Source organism: Mastomys coucha, unplaced genomic scaffold (assembly GCF_008632895.1).
Source record: "Mastomys coucha isolate ucsf_1 unplaced genomic scaffold, UCSF_Mcou_1 pScaffold21, whole genome shotgun sequence".
In the NCBI taxonomy this organism is placed as follows: domain Eukaryota; kingdom Metazoa; phylum Chordata; class Mammalia; order Rodentia; family Muridae; genus Mastomys; species Mastomys coucha.
In genome coordinates this window covers 151870524-151891852 of record NW_022196904.1, presented here as the reverse complement: position 1 = coordinate 151891852, position 21329 = coordinate 151870524, and the positions used below count along the sequence as shown (strand labels likewise).

At 37.3% G+C, this 21329-nt stretch overlaps 1 protein-coding gene across 5 annotated transcripts in view; it reads right to left on the bottom strand.

Moving 5' to 3' along the window:
• Window positions 1–3888: 3888 nt before the first annotated feature.
• Window positions 3889–21329, bottom strand: part of LOC116103646 (retinal dehydrogenase 1) — a 142159-nt gene continuing 124718 nt past the window's right edge. For all 5 annotated transcript variants that reach the window (XM_031389896.1, XM_031389899.1, XM_031389897.1 and 2 more), the window contains 7 exons: window positions 20880–20993; window positions 17118–17220; window positions 15255–15439; window positions 11771–11935; window positions 9299–9456; window positions 6067–6141; window positions 3889–4456 (listed from right to left, as the gene is read on the bottom strand). In XM_031389896.1, coding sequence (XP_031245756.1) covers window positions 4384–4456; window positions 6067–6141; window positions 9299–9456; window positions 11771–11935; window positions 15255–15439; window positions 17118–17220; window positions 20880–20993 — 873 coding nt within the window. In that variant the 3' untranslated portion in view covers window positions 3889–4383. The remainder of the gene's footprint in view (window positions 4457–6066; window positions 6142–9298; window positions 9457–11770; window positions 11936–15254; window positions 15440–17117; window positions 17221–20879; window positions 20994–21329) is intronic.

Below are 21329 nucleotides of genomic sequence, written 5' to 3'. Positions count from 1 at the left end.
GCCACCCTGCAAGTCCCCTGCGACTCGTGGGGCCTGTTCCTCCAAGCTGGCTGCTCTGGTCTCAGAACGTCACCGGAGAGAAAATGGCGGATCCCGCCCGGGTCTCTGGCTTAAGGTGCTCTCTGGAGGTAGGCCCTCCACTTGCAGGGAGGGGGCAGAGAAGGACGCTGTTCCTCCTCTGTCACTAGGAAGCTGAGAGGATCGTGTCCCTGCCGCCTTGCTGCTCCCCTGGGAGTCGTGGGGCCTGTGCCTTCCGGCAGGCTGCTGTGGCCTCAGAAACTCACAGGAGAGAAAATGGCGGATCCCGCCTCATTCCTTCTTAAAAGGGGGAACAAAATACCCATGGAAGGATTTTGAGAGAGAAACTATGGAGCAGAGACTGAAGGAAGGACAATTCAGAGACTGTTCCACCTGGGAATCCTTCCCATATTCAATCATCAAATCCAGACACTATTGTGGATATCAGCAAGTACTGGATGACAGGAGCCCAAGATAGCTGTCTCCTGAGAGGCCCTGACAGTACCAGACTAATACAGAATTAGAGGCTCACAGTCATCCATTGAACTGAGTACAGGGTCCCCAATGAAGGAGCTAGAGAAAGGACTCAAGGAGCTGAAGGGTTTGCAGCCCCTTAGCACGAACAACAATATGAACTAACTAGTACCCTCAGAGATCCCAGGGACTAAAATTCCAACTAAAGAGTACACATGGGGGGGACTCATGGCCCCAGTAGCACGTGTATAACAGAGGATGACCAAGTTGGTCATCAGTGGAAGGAGAGGCCCTTGGCCCTGTGAATATTCTATGCCCCATTGTAGGAGAATGCCAGGGCCAGGAAGTGGGGGAGGGTGGGGTGGTGAGCAGGGGGAGAGGGGAGGAAACAGGGGATTGTTTTAGTTTTAGTTTTTTTTTATTGTATTTTTTTCTTTCTTATTTTATTTTATTTTATTTTTATTTTTTCCTTTGGAGGGGAACCTGGGAAAGGAGATATTGTAAATAAGGAAAACATCTAATAAAAAAATAAAAAATAAAAAAAAATAAGTTATGCATTAGTTACTAACTGAAGTCAGTACTGTGCCTTTCAATATTTCCTTAAGGTTGATGAATCTTTGAGTAAATAACATACCAAAATGAAGTCAAACAAGAATTCTTACACTTGCCTGACACCATTCAGCCTTCTGTGAAAATCAGACTCATGCGGCAAATTCTGAGGAAACTCTGAAACACACAGAGCAGAGGTTCAGAGCTCTGCTCTTGCCTTGGTGTTGGTACTACATGGGGTGAGAAATCCTAGTGTCCAGTGATTGGAAATTTCCTCCATGGTTATGGTCGAGAACTATTTTATCCTCTGGGATGGACCAGAATTTAAGAACTGGTTCAGAGACTTGCTTTAGAACTGCTTAAGGATGGCTGACATCTTGAAAAATAGGCCACTGGATTCATGAGATGAAATAGGCAGAGTATATTGGGAGGAAAGCATATTGCCTAGAAAAAAAAGGCTTTATTTCTTTTCTGAATTATAGGAAAAAGCAGCTAAGATCTTGACATTAAGTCAGTTCTGTTTTGTGTTGATATTAAAAGACAATAAGTTCACTAACGTCACACATTTATATTTAAGCTATTTCAAAAATAGTTCCAGAAGCACATGTCTTTTAAAAAGAATGAAGGAGAAAATAGGATACAAAAAGGAAAAGAGGAAAATGTCTCTAGGACTAAACATTTAATAACCTGTATATGAGGTCTGACATTCCCGCTCCCTCAATAGTAAATTTCAGTTTCTGCTTCTTAGCTTGGTAGGTGTGGAGATGAAAATCTCTTTGTTGCACAGACACTGTGGGCGACAAAGTCATGTTTACAACAGTAAACCTAAATTCTTTATAAAATTGCCCACACATGAGTTAATAAGAAAACCTGTAACTTCTCAAGGTTTTAAGAATTATTGCTGGTGTAGTCTTCATACAATTAATAGTACACAAAATCCAGACACTTAGAAGAAGCCAGTACAAAGCAGCAAGATTTTGTTTAATCCTGTAATATCTTATTTACACAAGGAAGGTTTAATTTTCAAATATTGAAACATGCTTTTGTCTTTTGTCTTATTCTATGTTCAGCCTTCTCTGTGATATATGAGAAGAGTCTGGTGAGACACCTTGCCACAGTATTCGCATGCCTGCCTGCTGATGTACTGACATATGTCTCAAACACATCTCATGAAGATAGAATTGTTTTCCATTTAGGAAAATGAAAATTTCCTTTATAATTCTAATTATTTTTCTTTCAATGATCAAATGTTTTTCAGTTTTCTCAAGACTGCCATTTCTCCAGATTTCAAAATAGCAGTAAACATGTTGCCAATCTTACAGTATAATTTTAACGATGGTAAAGCTGTTAAGTTTATATAAGTCTGAGGATCTCAAAATTGGAGTTGAAATTGCTTCAGGCCTCTGGAGCCACAGACTTTTGTTGGTTCTCACAGTGTTATGTGAGGGTAGCTATTCAAGTGTCACAGCATCACTCTCAGGGTGTCTGCTGCATGGCAATGACTAGCTGTTTTATTTGTGATCAGAATCTGGAATGTGCTGGTCTAGAGACTGAACATTCTAGAATACATATGCCAATGCACAAATATCTCTTGTTTTTATTTGAGCCTACCTTGCTTTCCCCATGGGAGCCCAGGCCATAATAAGAAGGTCCTTTTGGAGGGCATAATGGGAGCGTGGGCTGTGAATTTTACACAGAGGACATCACGCCAGAGGATCCTTTGATCTTCAGAGCACCCACCTCCTCCTCCGGCACTATTGTGGCCATTGCTGGAACAGTGTCTTCCAACAAGGCTCTTTGAGTGTGCATTGTTGTTAAATGAGGCACACAGAAAGACAGGCTCATTGCTAAAGTAAGTTTGGGAAAATGTCATCATAAAACAAAACCTAGCAAGAGGATATCTCTGAATCTACAAATGTTCAGTATGCAGCTTGTAGGGGCAGAAGACTATAGTGTGTACAATGTTTTCACTCTCCTTATAATGTATAGTCCTAACAAAATGATATTTCTTTCTTTTTGTGCACTGAAAACTGACTGGCTTATTGTTAAGGTTCATATTTAGTTTATTCCTTCAGGAAGTTATTCCCAGTCCCCTTTAACTTCATCTCTATATCTTTCCACATTACCAAATACAGGGTTTCAAAAAGCTTCATTTCCATTATACACTTCATTCTTTTGGTATACCACAGAGTTTGTGTAGGGGGAGGTGTTTTTTCCTAATTGGTCCTTGATTTGTTTGTTAAAGAAGCCAGATAACACAATTTCTGGGCAAGAAAATCTCTAGCCCTAAACTTATCAGCCATCCTGTATCAGCCATCTGCTGGTGGTGGAGGCCGTTAGTTCTGGTTGCCCTAAGACCTTACATGGTTGTTGTGTCCTACTCATTCCAAAGCCTGGCTCAAAGAGCCCCCTCCTCTCTCCCTGCTTTTGCCCTTCTCCTCCTAAGCCTGGAAATTCCCCCTTTTCCCTCTTGTCCAGCAATTGGCTTCTACTTTCTTTATTGATCAAATCAAGAACCAATTAGGAAGCAACACACTCTCCTACAAATATGTGCTTGTTTCCCAGAAGGTAACCACCTTTCAATAACAATTTTTAAAGGTTATAGACTATAGTATGTATTTTCAAAACCTTGAAGGCATCCAGTAATGCTTATGTTATTCAAATATGTACCAATTATTTCAAAGATCACTCTAAAAGTATATTTTTCCAACCCTAATGAGGAGGAGGAGATAGGATTTTTTTTCTTGAAATGCATGTATTCACTGAATTGAATAATGCTTTTGACTGACCAGTAGAGTTTATTGCCATAACCCTAGCTGATTCTCAAATAATTATAGACCAACAAAATCATGCAAGGGTACCTTTATTAAGCTTTGCATTCTAATTACAATTAGGCATTTCATTTGACAAGCAGGCATGACATTCTAGAAAATATTTCACAACATCTGGGGAACAGAGCAGCTGACTCTGCGGTTATTATGCATGGTGAATACTTCAAGGAGTCACTGAGGGACAGAGCTTAAATCACAACTGATCCTTCCCACCAAATGAGTACTTTAGATAAGTAGCTACAACGGAAAGCACCTGGTCATGACAGGGTTACAGAGAGCTTGCACCTAAATCTATCCTTTTATTCTTGGATAAGAATTGGGGTCACATATTAGAAGGTGAATGATTCTGTCAGATTAAGCCACATGCTTTCTATAAGTGACAGTAACACGGATGAATTCCTTTGCCTAAGAAATCAACTGAAGAAGAAAGTATAGTGAAACACCACTCTGCTGATGACTATAGGAGATGTGTAACCACTGCTGCGAGTTTCTCTTCACTCCTCTGGTTTCTTTAGGAGTTCTTCTGAGATATCTTCATTGCGACTGTCTTGAGCTCAGTGTATTCATAAAGACCATGTTCACCCCTAAAGAGGGAAGAAAATTGCCGATAAATATGACTGTGCACTGCAGTGTAAGTCAAATATAATCCCCGATGATTTGGTGCACATTTTTCTTATTTATCTGACCAGGTACACATTAAAATATTTCCTGAATATGCAGTAGTTCATATAGTTACTAGCTGACCATAAGCTTTATGACCAAATATATACTTCCCAGTGGTCAACAATATTCTGAAAACATATATTTTATTTTAAATAATTATGCATCCTATTCATTTTCACATGATATCTATTGTTTATATCACTCTACTTGACGATATTACTAATAACCCAAATCATAACTCAACCTTATCCAATTTTATCAGACCTATAACTAAGGGAGGTGTAGGTCATGTTGCACTGTCTGGTCACTGAAGAGCAGCAGGATAAGCCACCAGCTGCACTGGACCCTGCATTCACCATCTGTCTGTCACACAACTGGTAGTGGTGAGCAGGTAGAGAATGACTAGAGTCCACTTTCATTCAGAATGTTCCAAAGCCAGAGTTTTAGCAGGATCTTTTGATTCTGGGCAAAACAACCACCTAATCTTTTTAGGTAGATTTTTCTATCTTTTGGATTGATTATATATAATTTTAAGGAGGAGAGAAACTAAATATTGTCCTGATTAGAGTTTTGGGGGGTTTTAGCAAGGATTGACTTTTGTTTTTGGCTGAAAAAAAAAACATAGCCTATGAAATACAGAGAGTAATTGAAATTGGAACATTTCCAAGTGTTATCAAGTTATCAACTGAGAACTGAGTAGGATTAGAAAATGCTCGATTTTGGCCACTTAACCTGTTTTAGTTTCAGCACTGATCACAGATTGCTTGGGCTCACTCAATGCTTGGGCTCTGCTGAACACATTGGGAACTTCATATCCCTAATTTTGGGGCCCTGTTTCCATCTGATTTAATTCTGTTTGTTTTTTTTTTTTTTTAACATGTTCTCACTATGTCATTCTGGATGCCCTGAACTCACACTTAAGGCCATGCTGGCTTTGAAATCACAAGATCTCTCTGCTTCTGTCTCCCTAATACTAAGGTTAATTCTAACTTTGGTACAATCTAATTCTTGTGGTTTGTTAGAGATAGTCACTTCAGTAATTCTCTGGAGAAATTTTACAAACAAGTGCCTTGTTTAATACATGCACCAGTGTTTTGATAAAATTCACCAGAAACATATTAATTTGGGATAAAGCAACCTAAATTCATTTAAGTGTTATATTAAAATACCTAGAGTGTTTCCATACTTATTTAAATAAACCTCTAGATTACCAATTTATCCCTTCACTTTCTGAAAATGTTTTCTAAATGGGTTCTAGACACTTATGCCAGAGGCAATCCTAAAAGTAGGCAACAATTGCCTGCCAAGGTGGGGTACTTACCATGGTCCTTTATGGACAGTAACAACTCAATAAAGTATATTCCTTCTGTTAGATATACTTTCAGGCTTAAAGTGTTATTATGTAGTAAGATAAGTCCTTTGAAGAACTTTGTTTCAGGCCTACTTTACTAAAGGTGTTGAAAAATGGAGCACACTTCTGGGAGTGACAATCTTTTATAAAAATATGTTTGTAAAATGAAGTTTTACTCACAGTTCTCGTCCATTTCCAGACATCTTGAATCCACCGAAGGGGCACTGGGCTGACAACATCATATAGCAGTTTACCCTTAAACAGAGAGGAGAATTACATTGTAGGTAATAGTTTACTTATCTCATAATTCCAAAACTCGGCTTAAAAATAATCAGATCTCTTTAAAAACTCTAGCATTCAATATTAAATACTCATTGGGATTGAAGAGAAAAAAAGCAGTGCTGTAGCTTACCATGCAGAAAACAAACACATGTATTACCTAGAAATAAATCAATGGTACCGCTATACGTGTGAACAGTCATACAGCAAGATTTCTCCGAATTACAACAGCGGGGGTGTGCCATGTAACAGGTGTTTACTTTTCGAGAGGCTGGGGTTTGTCTGCTGTTCTTCAGTAGGCAACTTTGTAATGTTTATGTATTTACCAGGCTAAAAATCAGTATTTTTTAACAGTTGCAATGATAACCATAATACACAGCCCATTCATTTATTGGTCGATATATTTCTTACACAAAATTGTTGTCAGAAGTTAGACCTAACTAGCAATTTTAATTAGATTAAAAAATACTAAATGCTTTTATACAGAAATATATTATTAAAAATGTACACAGAATTAGAGAGAGTCTCAGTGAAAGATCAAGGCAAGAGGAGAATGTTGACTACAGTGCAGTTTTGCAGTCTGCAAACAATTATTTCAATATTAGAGAAAATGGTATTTTATGGGGCTGTTGAACTCTGGCAGATGATGGAAGACACATGATATTTGAAATGCATGACACAGTAAGCCTTCAGTAATTGTAGGTGATAGATATATGTGATATAGCATATCTGAATTTACTAGGATGGTAATTACAGGAAAGATTTATATTAGTCAACAATCATATTTAATATACAATAAAAATTTCAATAAGTATCAAAAATAGCCATAATCAAAACAAGACACAACACTTTTAACTCTTGTGCTTAATGCTAATTATATAGTATTATATGGAAGTTTAAAAACTATACAAGATCTATGCCCAGAGTCAGTCCTCAGATATATTTATTAAGATGTATGAGTAACATTCCCTATGTTCAAAATCATGTTACATGTACTTATTTGATAACTCATTTATTTATGTATGCAAGTATAGGTTTTTCTGTGCATGTGTTTGTACGTGGAAGCCAGAGGGAAATTGGATGTCTTCCACAATTGCAACCTTAATCTCTTACTAATTTTTATTTCATTTGCATAACAGTCATGGATAACACAAAATTAATGTTTTATTTTCAAAGTATTTTTTAAATTAATTTGAATTCTTTGAGAATTTCATTTGAGTACTGTATTCATATCATTTTCACCCCTCCTTTTAAATAAATATACCCTATCGAGTCTATTTGGCATTGTCATATGTGTATATGTGTCTGTTTGTATTTGGATTACACATCAGGGGCTTTGTCCTTGAACAGACAGATCATCCCTCAGCCTTATTTTCTAAGACACAGTCTCCCACTGAGACTGAAATTCACTAATTCAGTTGGATAGGTTGACCATCAAATTACTGGGAAACCCTTGCTTCTGTCTTCCCAGTGATGGGGTTCCAGCCCATCACCAATGCTTTTACATGGCTGCAGGGAATATGAATGCAGATTTTTAATGATTGCTCACCAAGCGCTTCCTAGCTGAGTCATTACCTAGATTCAGGTGACATGTAGTCAAGCTGTCAGATGACATAGGTTGACTATCCCTATCTGAAGTTCTGAAAACCATGAGTCTTCAGATTATGAAATATTCACATAGATTGTATTGGTTGAGTATTCTTATTATGTTTATATGCATGTGAGTATTTCTGGATGTATGTCCATATACCACTTGGGTGGGAGATACCTGCAGAAGATAAATCTACATCAGGTCACCTGGAATCAGGCCACCAGGTTTTCAGGTCCATGTGGTTGTGAGTTGCCCTATATGAATGTTGGGAGCTGAGTTTGGGTCCTCTGCAAAGAGCATCAAGTTGTCTTAACTGATGAGCCACCTCTCCAGCTCTATTCTCCTATTTTTGTAAAAGGGGTATTTGTGTATTTATTTACCTATTTTATTCATTTATTTATTTTAATGTGTATGTTTGTGTGTCAGTGTGTATGTAAGAGGCCTTACTGAGTGTGTTGGAGGTCTGCTTCTTATTCTGCTACTCATAGTATGGTGTTGATAAGTTATATAACCTTAGTAAGTTCCTGGTTTTACCATAGATAAGGTTTGGGTTAATAAATAGTGGTTTTCAAGTAAGCTTAAATGATGACTCTAAGAAATACATTGACACATTAAGAGTATCTAACTCATGGTTCTCAATTTGCTAGGAGGAAAAGAACTTTCAAGTTATCAATAGGACCCAGGACAACATGGTTGTGTCCCTTGGGATGCTTTTCTGTGCTTCATTTTCTTTAGCTGGACTAGACGAAAGAATGAAAATAGCTTGTGCTAAAGCTGGGACTGAGGGAAGGGAGACTTGATGATTCAAGGGGCTGCTGAGGAAAGACTGCAGGAATGGAGCAGGCTAGACAAAGCCTCACTTTGAGAGGCACAGCCTGACATTCTTCTAAATTATAAAAATCAAAGAATAAACTAGGTCTAAGGTGAGAGAAAATTGCTGTGCAAAATTTATTATGCTCTTCTAAAAGAAATTAGATCTCTAACAGAAAAAATATCTTAGCGTAAGAATCTAAAAACTTTATAGTACCTTGCCTACAATCCCAGCAACTCTTGAGCCTGGTGCAGAAAGATGACAAGTTCAAGGCTAATCTGTACCACTTCAAGTCTAACACTTTAAATATATAACAAAGCTGGAGATAAGGATGAGGGATCGAGCACTTGCCTACGATGTGAGAGTCACTAGATCTAATGTTCATAATAGAAAATGCTGATGACACCAACAACAGGAACTTCCAGCATACTTGAGGCACTAAAACATTATCTAATGTGATTAGACTAGAAGAAAACAGTTCTTTTACTACCGTTGTTCAAAATAGGACTAAGTACTTGAAATTCTCTTGTACCTCTTAACACTGCACAATGCAAACATTCATCACTTGCTTTAGACAAGCAAGTTGACAAAATAGGATTAATTTGACATTAAAAATCTAGACAATTACTTTTACAGTAGGTCAGAGACTTTCAAGTGAATATTCAACTTTGGAGGAAGTCAACTCCACCTGCTGATACATGAAGGACACATCTTACTACAGCTGCACTTACCACACTACCCCAGCCTGCAGAGCAGAAGACACAGTGATGGCCCTATCCAGGTCTTTTGTGAAGAGTCCTGCTGCTAGACCATAGGAAGTATTGTTTGCTCTCTTGATCACATCATCTATAGACTTAAACTTCATGATTTGTTGCACTGGTCCAAATATCTACACAGAAAGATACAAAAATGGGTTAACTGTATATTTTAAATGCACTATATGTTTCCCTAGAAACCATTGTACGTTGGCTAAGGTATTGACTCTCATGTTAGACCTATTGGTAAGAATCAAAACAGATGGCCACAGACATTGAACAAGGAAACAGGCTGGGATCATGAGTTACATTCTCTGTAGAGTAAACACCAATCATTACAACAGAGTTGTTTTCCTTAGATAATAGAGCTGCCCAAAATGTAAGGATCAAACATCAAATCACGCTGGGCGGTGGTGGCGCAAGCCTATAATCCCAGCACTTGGGAGGCAGAGGCAGGTGAATTTCTGAGTTCGAGGCCAGCCTGGTCTACAGAGTGAGTTCCAGGACAGCCAGGACTACACAGAGAAACCCTGTCTCGAAAAAAGAAAAAAAAAAAAAAGAAAAACAAACAAACAAACAAACAAAAAAAAAACATCAAATCACTAAGTGCATGACATATTTGGAAACATTTTAAACTTTAAGCCTAGTGCAAGATACTACACAGGACAGCAGGACCAAAAAGATAGTCCTTTGCTCTAAGAGTAACACATAGACAGATTGAGAACACTGTTTAATCTTTAAATGTAAGTATATCACTGATTTAAATTTCAGCCATTCCTCTGTATTTGGATCATTTCATAATTATAAATACTGTATAACATAACACATATTTTTACCTCTTTTGTCACCCAATTCTATATACCATTACCAGATAAAATGACTCATTAGTAGAAACCTAACTCTGGAACCACCCCACACTAACCAAAGCCTGAGGTCCTCGGCAGTAACTATTATCACAGCTTGATTAGTGTGAGCCAGTCTTTTATTTCTGTTGGAATCTAGTCAGGAAAGTTCCCACACAACTTTATATCTCACCCCCACAGGTTAGAAGGAACAAGTGGGTTTACTTATAGATATTAACCTTCTGTGTCTTTGCTAATATATTTATCAAAATTAAATAAAAGAGAGGTTTCTTGGGATGTTAGTATACCTTCCTGAGAAATGTGAACATGGGTGGGCAGAAACCTCAAGAGCTGTCATATGGTTTGGTGGTTCCAAGTCAATCTGAGCAGTATGGGGCAGTTGGTGGCCACTCCTTACAGGCTGGGGGCAGATCCTGGGGTTCTAAACTCCATCATGACTCCATAGCTAGGAAGTGCAACATTATGAACATTGGAAATGGGAAGCAGATATATCGGGACTGCAGTGGATTTGCTCAGGGTTGCAGCAACTTAGTTGATATTGTGTAGGCTCCAGCCTCCTATTCTGAAGCAGCAAATGAGATATTCTAGTGAACACACTATAGGGGCACAGTTAATGTTTCCTTGATGAAGGTTATTTTCTGCTTTATTGTCCTTCCTGCGCACATTAATCATAGCCTACAAGAACAATAGCTCTAATCAAAGAAGAATCAGCTGAGACGTGCAGAAATGCAAATGCAGTTGAAGAGTGAAATGATGTAGACAACATAAGTATATTGGATGATCCACATATAGTATTTAATTCTGTTCTTTATACTTATTTCCTTTTCTTGCAAAACTGAGTAATACCTGTGTTTCTTTATTTGTTGGCATTGTGGAGGTAAAGAAAATAACATCTTAGGTCCTCTGCTATATAAGAAACATAAGTATAAATTCACTGAATGAGGAAATTATGAATCTGTGTAGTTGAGTCATCGAGTGTTGTTATGTAGTGTCCCACATAGCACTTTCATTGTCTAAGGTATGTGCTCATATCTCTGCATATAATAAACGTCTTCAGATTTAAGATGTATATTAGTTACCATATTAATTGCAAACTAGTTCCGTTTAGTTATGTTACTTATCTTGGTACCATCTTTATTAATGATACTTAGATTGCATTCCCTAGCACTTATCTTTACTTCCCCTACAAAGCCAGTCCAGTTTGTCTATATGAGTTTGAGGTTTTTTTATGTTCTTTGTATAACTGAGGTCATTCAGCATACATTGTTCTGTGTCTGGTATATGAAACACAATAAATGTACATTTCTTCCTGTTTTTATAAGTGAGAAGGTCATTTTCTATTCCTTTAAAGCTGTGAATAAAGCCCCTATAAAATCTGTTGTACACTTCTGTCTGTGTTTGCCAGAATCTCTTTACAGGGCACTTGGATTCCTTACTGTTTAGCTTGGATCACCAATACCTTAAGATTTTGTCACCAAGCACTTCCTGGTAATGTTGGTCAAGAAGCTGAAGATTTTAGAGGGACACAGCTCACACACAGAGAGAACACAGCAAGCCCATAAACAGAACCATGTGGAAACATTACCTCCTCTTTGGCAATGCGCATCTCATCAGTCACATTGGAGAAAACTGTGGGCTGGACAAAGAAGCCTTTGTTCCCCCAGCGTCCTCCACCACACTCCAGTTTGGCTCCTTCTTTCTTCCCACTCTCAATGAGATCAAGTATTTTATCATGTTGTTCTTTGTCAATCTAGTTGGAAGAAACCACAGGGAAAAGGAAAAGAAATGAAAACCATAAACACATAGTGAAGTCAAGGCTTCTGACCTCCAGGATACTCTGTTAAGTTGTGACAGTTTGAATCGCTGGACACAGGTTCAGCTCATTCTGATCATTTTTGGCTGTGTTTTTTCCTGTGACTTTTTAGGAAGGAAGCTTAAGAATTTGTAAACTAAATACAATTACGTAAACACAGAAATTGGCAACATGGAAAGATATGGAGCTTTTACACAACTGTCATTTATCATTTATTTCCTTTGAAAGAAGTTTGTTAATGATTGAACACATATGCCAGGAACTTTAGTCCTTACTGAAATAGTGATGGGGAGAAGGAGGACTTTGATTCAGGTCCAGTGGAAATGACTAGTGGATATGTTTTAGACCACAAGAGATCCGTTTTCTTCAGAGATGGAATCTGCCTATTCTACTGACTTGGTTGCCCTTTCATACCACATGTGATCATAGTTTGGGGCTTTGCTCTATTCAGTTCAGTGGGTTGAATTTCAGGTCCTAAGAAGAAACAATCATCATCTTTCTGCTCTGTAACAGAAATTTCCCCCAATGATAATCCTTTTTTTTTTTTTGTATAGTCTAATATGGAATTCCAGGGGTTAGTTTAAAAATGAAGACACTGCTATTGCTACATACTAGATAATAGAGCCAGGCTAAGTTGCACTGCTTTGAATGTATGTCTAAGATATTCTGGAGTTGGAATGTAGTAAAAAATTTTTATGTTCATGAAAATCTTATTCTTTAAATTATGTGAAATATGTCCTCAAAATCACTATTCTTCAATTCTTCTTTTTTTTCTAAAGATGTATTTCCCAATTCAGGGTGCTTCTCTGTCTTTGAACAGAGAATACCTCTGGGGAATCTAGTTCTTGAATATTTGCTTCAGAAAAGGAGAAGGCTGAGGTATGCTATTAGATCATGGGACTAATAACAGTACTCAGTTATCAGAACATACAGCCTATGAAATAGCAAATGCACAATGTCGCTATAATGGTGTTAAAACTTATAGACATGTAAATATCTCATTTCTAAGAAGAAAATGTCTATACTTCATATGAAGTTATTATCATTTATTATTACATATAATTATCATCATGTATAGAAGCATTAGTGGTATTTATGACAATACATTGAGGTAAGCATTGTGTCTCAGAGCTTATCTGACATTATTTAGTGGGAATCCTCAAGAGTGATACTACGATCTCTATTTAACTGGCAAGGAAATTGAGCATATGTTTTTTTCAAATGAAAATACTGATCACTTTAAGCTTTCATCTATTTATTTTTATGTATTTTTATGTATTTTATGTATTTATATATGTATTTTGGGACCATGAAGACAAATACAAACATTACCTTAAGTTCAAAAGTGTGTATATGAATATTCATATATAACACAATATAAACAAACTATATTACATATAAGATATATAAATATTATGTATAATATAGTATACTGTAATATTCTCTAAAACTGAAATGCCTTAAGTTTGTCATCTTTCAAATGAGAAAAAAGACCATTGTAAAGATTTTTTCTAAAAATATATTTGGCTTTAGTTTTCCCTATAATTTTTTATTGTGCTATTTATGAATCCCATACTAGGTTTAAAAAGTTTCAGTGACTCATCTAGCAGTAGGTAAAGCACTAGGCGAAGGTTGGCTAATGTGTATCTCTTCTTATAATATCTTTTTTTTTTGACAGAAAAAAAAAACCATAATGATAGAGAAGAAAAGCTTGGTGTCTCAAGCTTTTGCTTCTAAGGTTCCAACATGCCTGCCTGTTCATATTCAGAACAACCTTTCTTTAAAATCTATGCACTTCCAGAATGTGATAGTCAACTAGAGTATGGGTTTAATCAAGGGCCTCTCTCAGGATATAGCTGGTAGCAATTTCCCATAAATTTTTGCTAATTGAATTTGATTTATATTTATTAAATTCAACAATGATGTTTGGTTCCAAGGAAACAGAGAGGTACATTGTAGCATATTTAATGTGTAAGAGTGACCAGGCCAAGGTCAATGTCCAGTCCCTAGAGCGCACCACTCAAGAGTGGCTCTACCAGCACTTGGGGACAGTAAGCTCTTTGTTGGGAAGTTTCCCCATTCACTGTGAAGTGTTCAACAGTGTCTGTTCTTCTGCTCACTGGAGACCCACATGGGCCCACAGCTCCCCACCTTGTTATAACAACTTAACCTGTCTCAGATAAAGCTTGCATCTCCTGTGGGGAAGTCCCTCAGCTTGAGGACCACTGCTGTAGAGCAGGATCCAGAGACAGAGTGAACTCAGAATCACAGGATCAAAATCTTCAATGACAGGTGCTAACAGACCATGAATAAAAGCCCGTGCAAGAGGAAAAGGTGGCTTTTGAGTGGGAAAGACAAACACATTTATATTGACAGTAGACTTAATGACATAGAATACCCAGAGCCCCTGGGGAAGGCTTGGATTTTGATAACTAAAGGGAGAAGCATGTCAGGAGTTTGCCAGAAGCAGGACTTCCAAGAACTACTTACAACATCCTATGTCAGAGAGAGTGATGACTCTGTGAAGTACTCAATTGGGCTTTCCTGCTTAGACTTATAGAATGATGGTTGAAGTGAAAGACTGACTATGAGGGAGAAATGAGAGAACTATATATGAGTTTCCAAGAGGTCTAAGAATTGTAATAGGAATCAAAAGCATACAGATTTGAAGAAAGCAAACTATTGAAAATATTGGCTCAATTTTCTTTTTCTTTTGTGTATCTGTATGTGGTGTGCATGACAGTGCAATGCGTATTGAAGTTAGAGGTTGACATTAGGTGCATTTTACTATCACCTTCTACTCCTATTATTTATCTAGATAAACTATCTCTCTGAACCCAGAACTTAGGAGTTTGACTACTCTAGTCAATCCCCTTGCCTTGGGAAATCCCTGCCTTATCTCCTGAACTTTGGGGTTAAATACTGGCTATCACACACGTTCAGTTTTTTATGAGGGTTCTGGAATTTAAACTCTGAACTTCACACTTGCATATCCAGTGCTTTATCAACTGGGACACCTCCTCAGACCTTTCCATGTTTAATTCTCATCATGCTTCCTAAACTATATCTAGACATATAAACAATTTGGTCAACACAAAACAGAATGACTTCTTTATTATTGGGAATTATCTCTTTATATAATGAGGTGAGAGTAATATCCACTAGCAAAAGACATAAAAACTAAGAGGTAAAGTTAACTATTAGTTTTAAGTAGGATTATTTATTCTTGTGTTGGAAATGATTGTCTTTTACTTGCCTGAGGGCCTTGATTTATTCCTGGAGTCAGAGGATTTCCAAGAACATATTTCTTAGCTCGCTCAACACTCCTTCTCACAAACTCATCGTAAACTGACTCCTCAACAAAAATCCGGGATGCTGCGACGCAACATTGGCCTTGATGATAAAACACTCCATGGTGCGCAAACTCAACTGCAATGTCCACTGTAGGGAAAACATTTACACCAGAGATATTTTCTTTTCTTTTTAAAGATTTACTTATTATTATACATAAGTACACTGTAGCTTTCTTCTAACACACCAAAAGAGGGCATCAGATCTCATTATGGGTGGTTGTGAGCCACCATGTGGTTGCTGGGATTTGAACTCAGTACCTTTGGAAGAGCAGTCAGTGCTCTTACCCACTGAGCCATCTTGCCAGCCCCAGAGATATTTTCTAAAGCATACATGTGTGCACACACTCACACATGTCTAAATCAAAGTAAAATTTAAAAAATCTATTTGTTTTCAGATGAGAACTAGTGATATGGCAAAAAGAAGAATCACAGATTTAATATATCCCGAGTTTTAAAAGCCAAGTGACAAAATAATCTTAGTGATCTTTTTGTTTACAAAGAAATATTAACAATGAAAAGAATCTGGGATAAGGTGCTTGTACAACTTTAATACAGACCTTACTAAGAATGTAGATTTGATTATAAGAACAAATAGCAATACAAATAATTTTATAACTTTCTAAGGATCAAGATGTTTATGACTACCTTTAGATTCAGGTTTTAACTGAATAAAAAAAATGAAATCTGTATCATTCATTGACTAAATAATTTCAAGACATTCATATACTCTGATCAATGAAAAAAATTTATCTTTCTGAAAATACCCAACAAAACCCATTAGTATTCAGAATCATCACAGACCATATGAACCTTACACCAGGCAAGACACTTCCAAAATATATTTAAAGCCTGTGTCATACATACCTACCAAGTCATTGGAATATCGTTGATTCTAGTGAAAAGAAAAGTTTGTATATGCATCAGTTTTATAAATGAGAAAGATTCTATTTCATATTGTAGAAATAGAGTGTCAATCTGTGAACCAATTATAACTGCTTCAGTTGTAGTGAGGACGTTTTCCAGAGTGATAAGCTAGGGACTTTGCCATGTATTGATGGTTAACAGGAAGTATGCTCTAAGATCTCTGCAAGAATCACAACAGTGGCAGCAGCAAATGCCTACATCATTTGTTCTTCTACGTCTCACTGAAGGAAGAGGTACCGGAGTGCCGGAGTGAGTGCTGGAGTGCTTGGATTTCCATGGAATTAGCCTGGTTAGGAAGTAACCCGAGATTTCATTTGTTTGTAAACCAGAAGGATTTGGAATATTGTGGATGGCAGTTAAATCCAAATGATAATTTCACGTATTTCAACTTACTAATGTTAGATGGAAATGAAAAATTATTTGAGCAAGATCTAATATTTGTCTGGCTATCCCCATATACTAGGTGAAGACAGAAAGAAAATATGAAATTACTGATAGCCAGACTCCTTGCTGGCTCCAAATGTCTCAGGTATCTCATGTGCTCAACAGAATTAAAGATATGAAATATCAAAAACAGATCCTAGATCCTAGATCAGACCATTTATACTATCTCAGATTGACATTGGGAAGTAGCAATCTATTCCAACCCAGGGCAAAATGATATCTGTGCTTAATTGATCTACATTATGGAACAATTCAAACACTTTCCAGAGTCACCACAGATGCTAGTTAACTCCTTTCACCTTGAAGGAAAGTCCATTTGTAAGACTCTAGGTGACTGTGTGACAGTATCAGGCATCAGGAGGAAGAAGATGAGATGCTAACAAAGGACTTGCACTCACAGTCAGCATCTGCAAACACGATGCAAGGGCTCTTTCCCCCGAGCTCCAGGGTGACCCTCTTCAGATTGCTTTTGCCTGCAGCTTCCTTGATTAATTTGCCAACCTGAAATCAAACATGGCAGAGGAGGAGGCTTAGCATGTTCTCATGTAGATAGATTTATTTAATAATTTCAATTTATAGAACATGTACACCCCCATTTCATTTCATTTGGAGGAAACATTAAATGGTGTTATTTAAGATCTGGCATCCACAGATGTAAAAGCTCCCATTGTCAAGTATACAAATATGAGACATATCAGAAAATAGCCATGGCCAGGTGAGTAGACATATTTACCTAGAGACCTGACTTGCATGAGAGGGCAGAGGAGAATTATTTTTCATTTTCATCAGAACTTCCTCTCTGTGTTTGACCAGAAATACCTGTGAGCACCTCATGTATTGACTTCTCATCCTTCTAGTGACATTAGGAGAACTCTGTATTTCCTTTGTTTGGGCTCATCTTTTAGCACAGATTTTTCTTGAGCTCTTCTGTGATGATTATAGATGCATTGCTATTATTGCTATTATTCTGCACTGCATTATGGAAAAGGTAATCATTTTATTTTGTTAATAAAAGCTTCCTTTTATTAACAATTTTGTGATTCTAACTTTAACTCCTAAAAGTAGATGAAAAGAAGTAAACAAAAAGCAAGTATTGTTCCGGGGAAGCCCTGCCTCAAATTGATCTTCCCTGCCTGTCTTTCACACTACTGTCATCCTTCTTTTTCTGTTGTCTTTTATTTGTGAGAGTGAATTCCCATGTAGCTCAGTCTGGTTTCAACCTTGCAATCTTCCTGTTTCTCTTTCCAAGTTGGTGACTATTTTCATTTAAGAAGTTTTGATTTTCTGTCTAAAAAATGTTTTTCGAGTTCCTCAGTCAGTTTAGCAGAAAACTTCTTCTAAAATAGGTAACTTTTGTCTTGGTTAATGGAGTATGACCTGAATACATTTTCTAAAGCTACACATGGCAAATGAATGAATAGAAAAGCTGGTTAGAAATATGAGTGTGGGGGGCTAGAGAGATGGTTCAGTGGTTAAGAGTACTGGCTGCTCTTCCAGAGGTCTTGAGTTGAAGTCCCAGCAACCACATGATGGTTCACAACCATCTATAAAATGATTTGATGCTCTCTTCTGGCATGCAGATGTATATATAGATAAAATGTTTGTATATATAAAATAAATAAATAAATAGTATATTAACATAAAAAAGAAATATGAATGAGGAAAAAAGATTTTATGTATAACTCAAATTCAGGCAGGCAACTTGAAACTTGCTTGAATTTTCTCAGAAACCAATCACATAACTTTTATCCCATATTTTCATTCCCTTACTTTGAAAAGATAAAACATGAGTTTCCCAAAGAGGATTATGAGAAAGGCAAAAATATGAACTGATCATCTTCTTGTTGCATTCTGTGTGAAGCAAAGGTATCCAGTGTTCAGAAAATACTTCTTACATACTATGTGGCTTGTGACTATGAAAGATGTATTTGCCTGTCTATTAAAAATAGTTCAGGACCTCTAATATAAGTCAGTTAACAAATGTTGAGAAAAAAGCATAAAGTTTTCACGGAGTATTTGTGTTGGATGAATGCCATGTTTTTCCTCACTGGGGCTTCTAAAATCACGTTATTATCATTTTGCTATTTAGAAGTAGTTCCTCACCATCCTGTGGCTAACCTTGAACAAAAGAGCCTTGAGATTAGCCAAGGCAAGAGAATGAGATAAGTCCTCAAGGACACACATGCTCGTGATTATGAGTCTCAGACACCGGGAACACAGATGGAAACACTGTTGAGTTCAGTATTTCTGAGAACTTCAGATAAGATCACCAAGGCAGTGTGGGAGCACTGTTGGGGATCGGCGGTCAGGTGCGAAAAGCTATGTCCACCCTAAACCCGGGAAAGTGAAAGATAGCTACTAAGGCCATTTAGTGGCTCTCAGAGGGCTGTTAGATGCCTTATTCTACCAGTTCTCACTTTTACTATGCAAATATGGTCCCTATGGTCTTTATAAAAAAAAAAAGAAATTAAAATTTGGCAAAGACACTTAACATTTAGAGGCATAGTATTTAAAGGGTTAGATTGGAAATTGAGCCTGTATGTTGCCTGGTTTTCTAATTTCCATGTTTTATTGGGAGGTAGGGGGCACATAAAGTGGCCTCAAAATGGTAGCTCAGGGTCAGTCAAGAGAGTTAAGCACGTACACTGATGCTGGGATCAGGACCAGAAGCCTTCAGTACTGATGGACTGGAGAAATGAACATGGGCTTTGGATCCAGAAATGTTGCAGAGGGTGGGAAAACCTAGGATTTTATCTGCTCACCTTTCCCTCCTATGATATCAATCTACAGCATCATCATAACGGGAGTTATCAGTGTGTCATGGGCACCCTTCCATCTTCATTAACTTCCATGAAAAATGCTGAATATAGGGTGTGTTAGTTTGTTGTTGTTTTTTGTTTTTAAATTATATCTCAGTCAGAGACTGTTCCACCATGTACTATCTTTCTACTACCCATGAAAAACAAAGGAACTGTACATTAGAAGGTCAAAAATAGAATAAAAATAGAATGTAAGGTTTTATCAATTCAACTCTCTGTGGCATTTAACAAAATACTGAAGCAACTTACGGTGATTATAAGAAAAGTCAAATCAACCTCAACTTATTAAAAAATGCTATTCTTGCTTCCCAGTCCTTAAGGAGTTAAAACCATTCATCAGCATATTCATCAATTTCTAGGTTCCATCTAGCTTCAGGTGAGTTTTCCTTTCCTTGGTCTCCTGTACATATCTGATCACTTTCTTAATCCTATTTATTTCTTGCAGGTATTGGCAGCTTATTTTTCGCACATGCCAATGAGGCACAAAGTCAGTATCTTTTTGGGTTGAATAGATAATAATGTGATAGCCAAGTAGGATGACTCAAGCATGGCTCTGCTGGAAATAGAATTAAGTTCTAGATGTTCTTTTTGTTTATGATAGAAACTTATGAAATATCCAGAACTCTATTTTCCAAGCCTTTTGCTCTCCCTCTACCTGCCCCTTCTTACTAGTGCTTATAGACTGTTGACTGTTTTTCAACTTTGTGTCTATCCACAGTGAAGCCAGGCACACTGAAAACTGTAGCTCTCCATCAGAAACATGGAAGGAAGCAGAATTTGTCTCCCTTTCAGGGTATGCTGGGTAGACAGTCCCAAAATGATGCTAAGGATAAAACTCTACCATTTAATTTTCTTAATTTAGAGGTTGTATTTACATTTATTTATATAAATCATTGTGTTTTAATTTATATTATTTATAACATACATATTACCAGTCGCCTGACAGAGTCAGGGGTTAAATTTCTAAGAGATACATAGTAATAAACACACTGAACATTGTTTTGTTTGTTTGTTTGTTTTTTGTTTTTTTGATTTTTCAAGACAGGGTTTCTCTGTGTTGTCCTGGATGTTCTGTTACTCACTTTGTAGACCAGGCTGGCCTCAAACTCAGAAATCCACCTGCCTCTGCCTCCCAAGCGCTGGGATTAAAGGTGTGGGCTACACTGAACATTGTAATCTTTCTGAATTAGCAACAGGTATCTTCTTTTATCCTAAATTCACCCACTTGTGCCTTATAGTTTAAATGGAAGTAACTTTGTTCTAAAAAGCACTGGCCTAGCAATAGCTGCAGAAATGGTGCTTGCTAACATAGGAGATGAGACATTCAGAGACTGGCCCTACCTGTGTTGATCCCGTGAAGGCCACCTTGTCGACGTCCATGTGAGAGGAGATGGCTGCCCCTGCAGTTGGCCCATAACCAGGGACAATGTTCACCACGCCAGGAGGGAACCCTGCCTACAAGCAGCCAACAGATCGAGAATTTAACTCACAATGTTACTAAAGCTGTCCTCTTAGTCTAAGCCTTACAAGTTTTTCTCCCAAGAAAATTTCACCTACATATTTATTACTATTTCTTAGTCTATATGAAAACATACTCAAAGGGGATATTTTATTTCTTTCAAACCCTATCAATAGATCATAGTTCTAATGATTAGCTTGCCAAATATCAGTAGAGGGAATTACTAGGATCCAGAAAAGTATGATAAAGTACATAGAATGAAATCATTTGGTATCATCAGTAAGGCTAGAAATCTAGAGGCCACGTTTTCAGTTTTCCAATATTGACTTTTC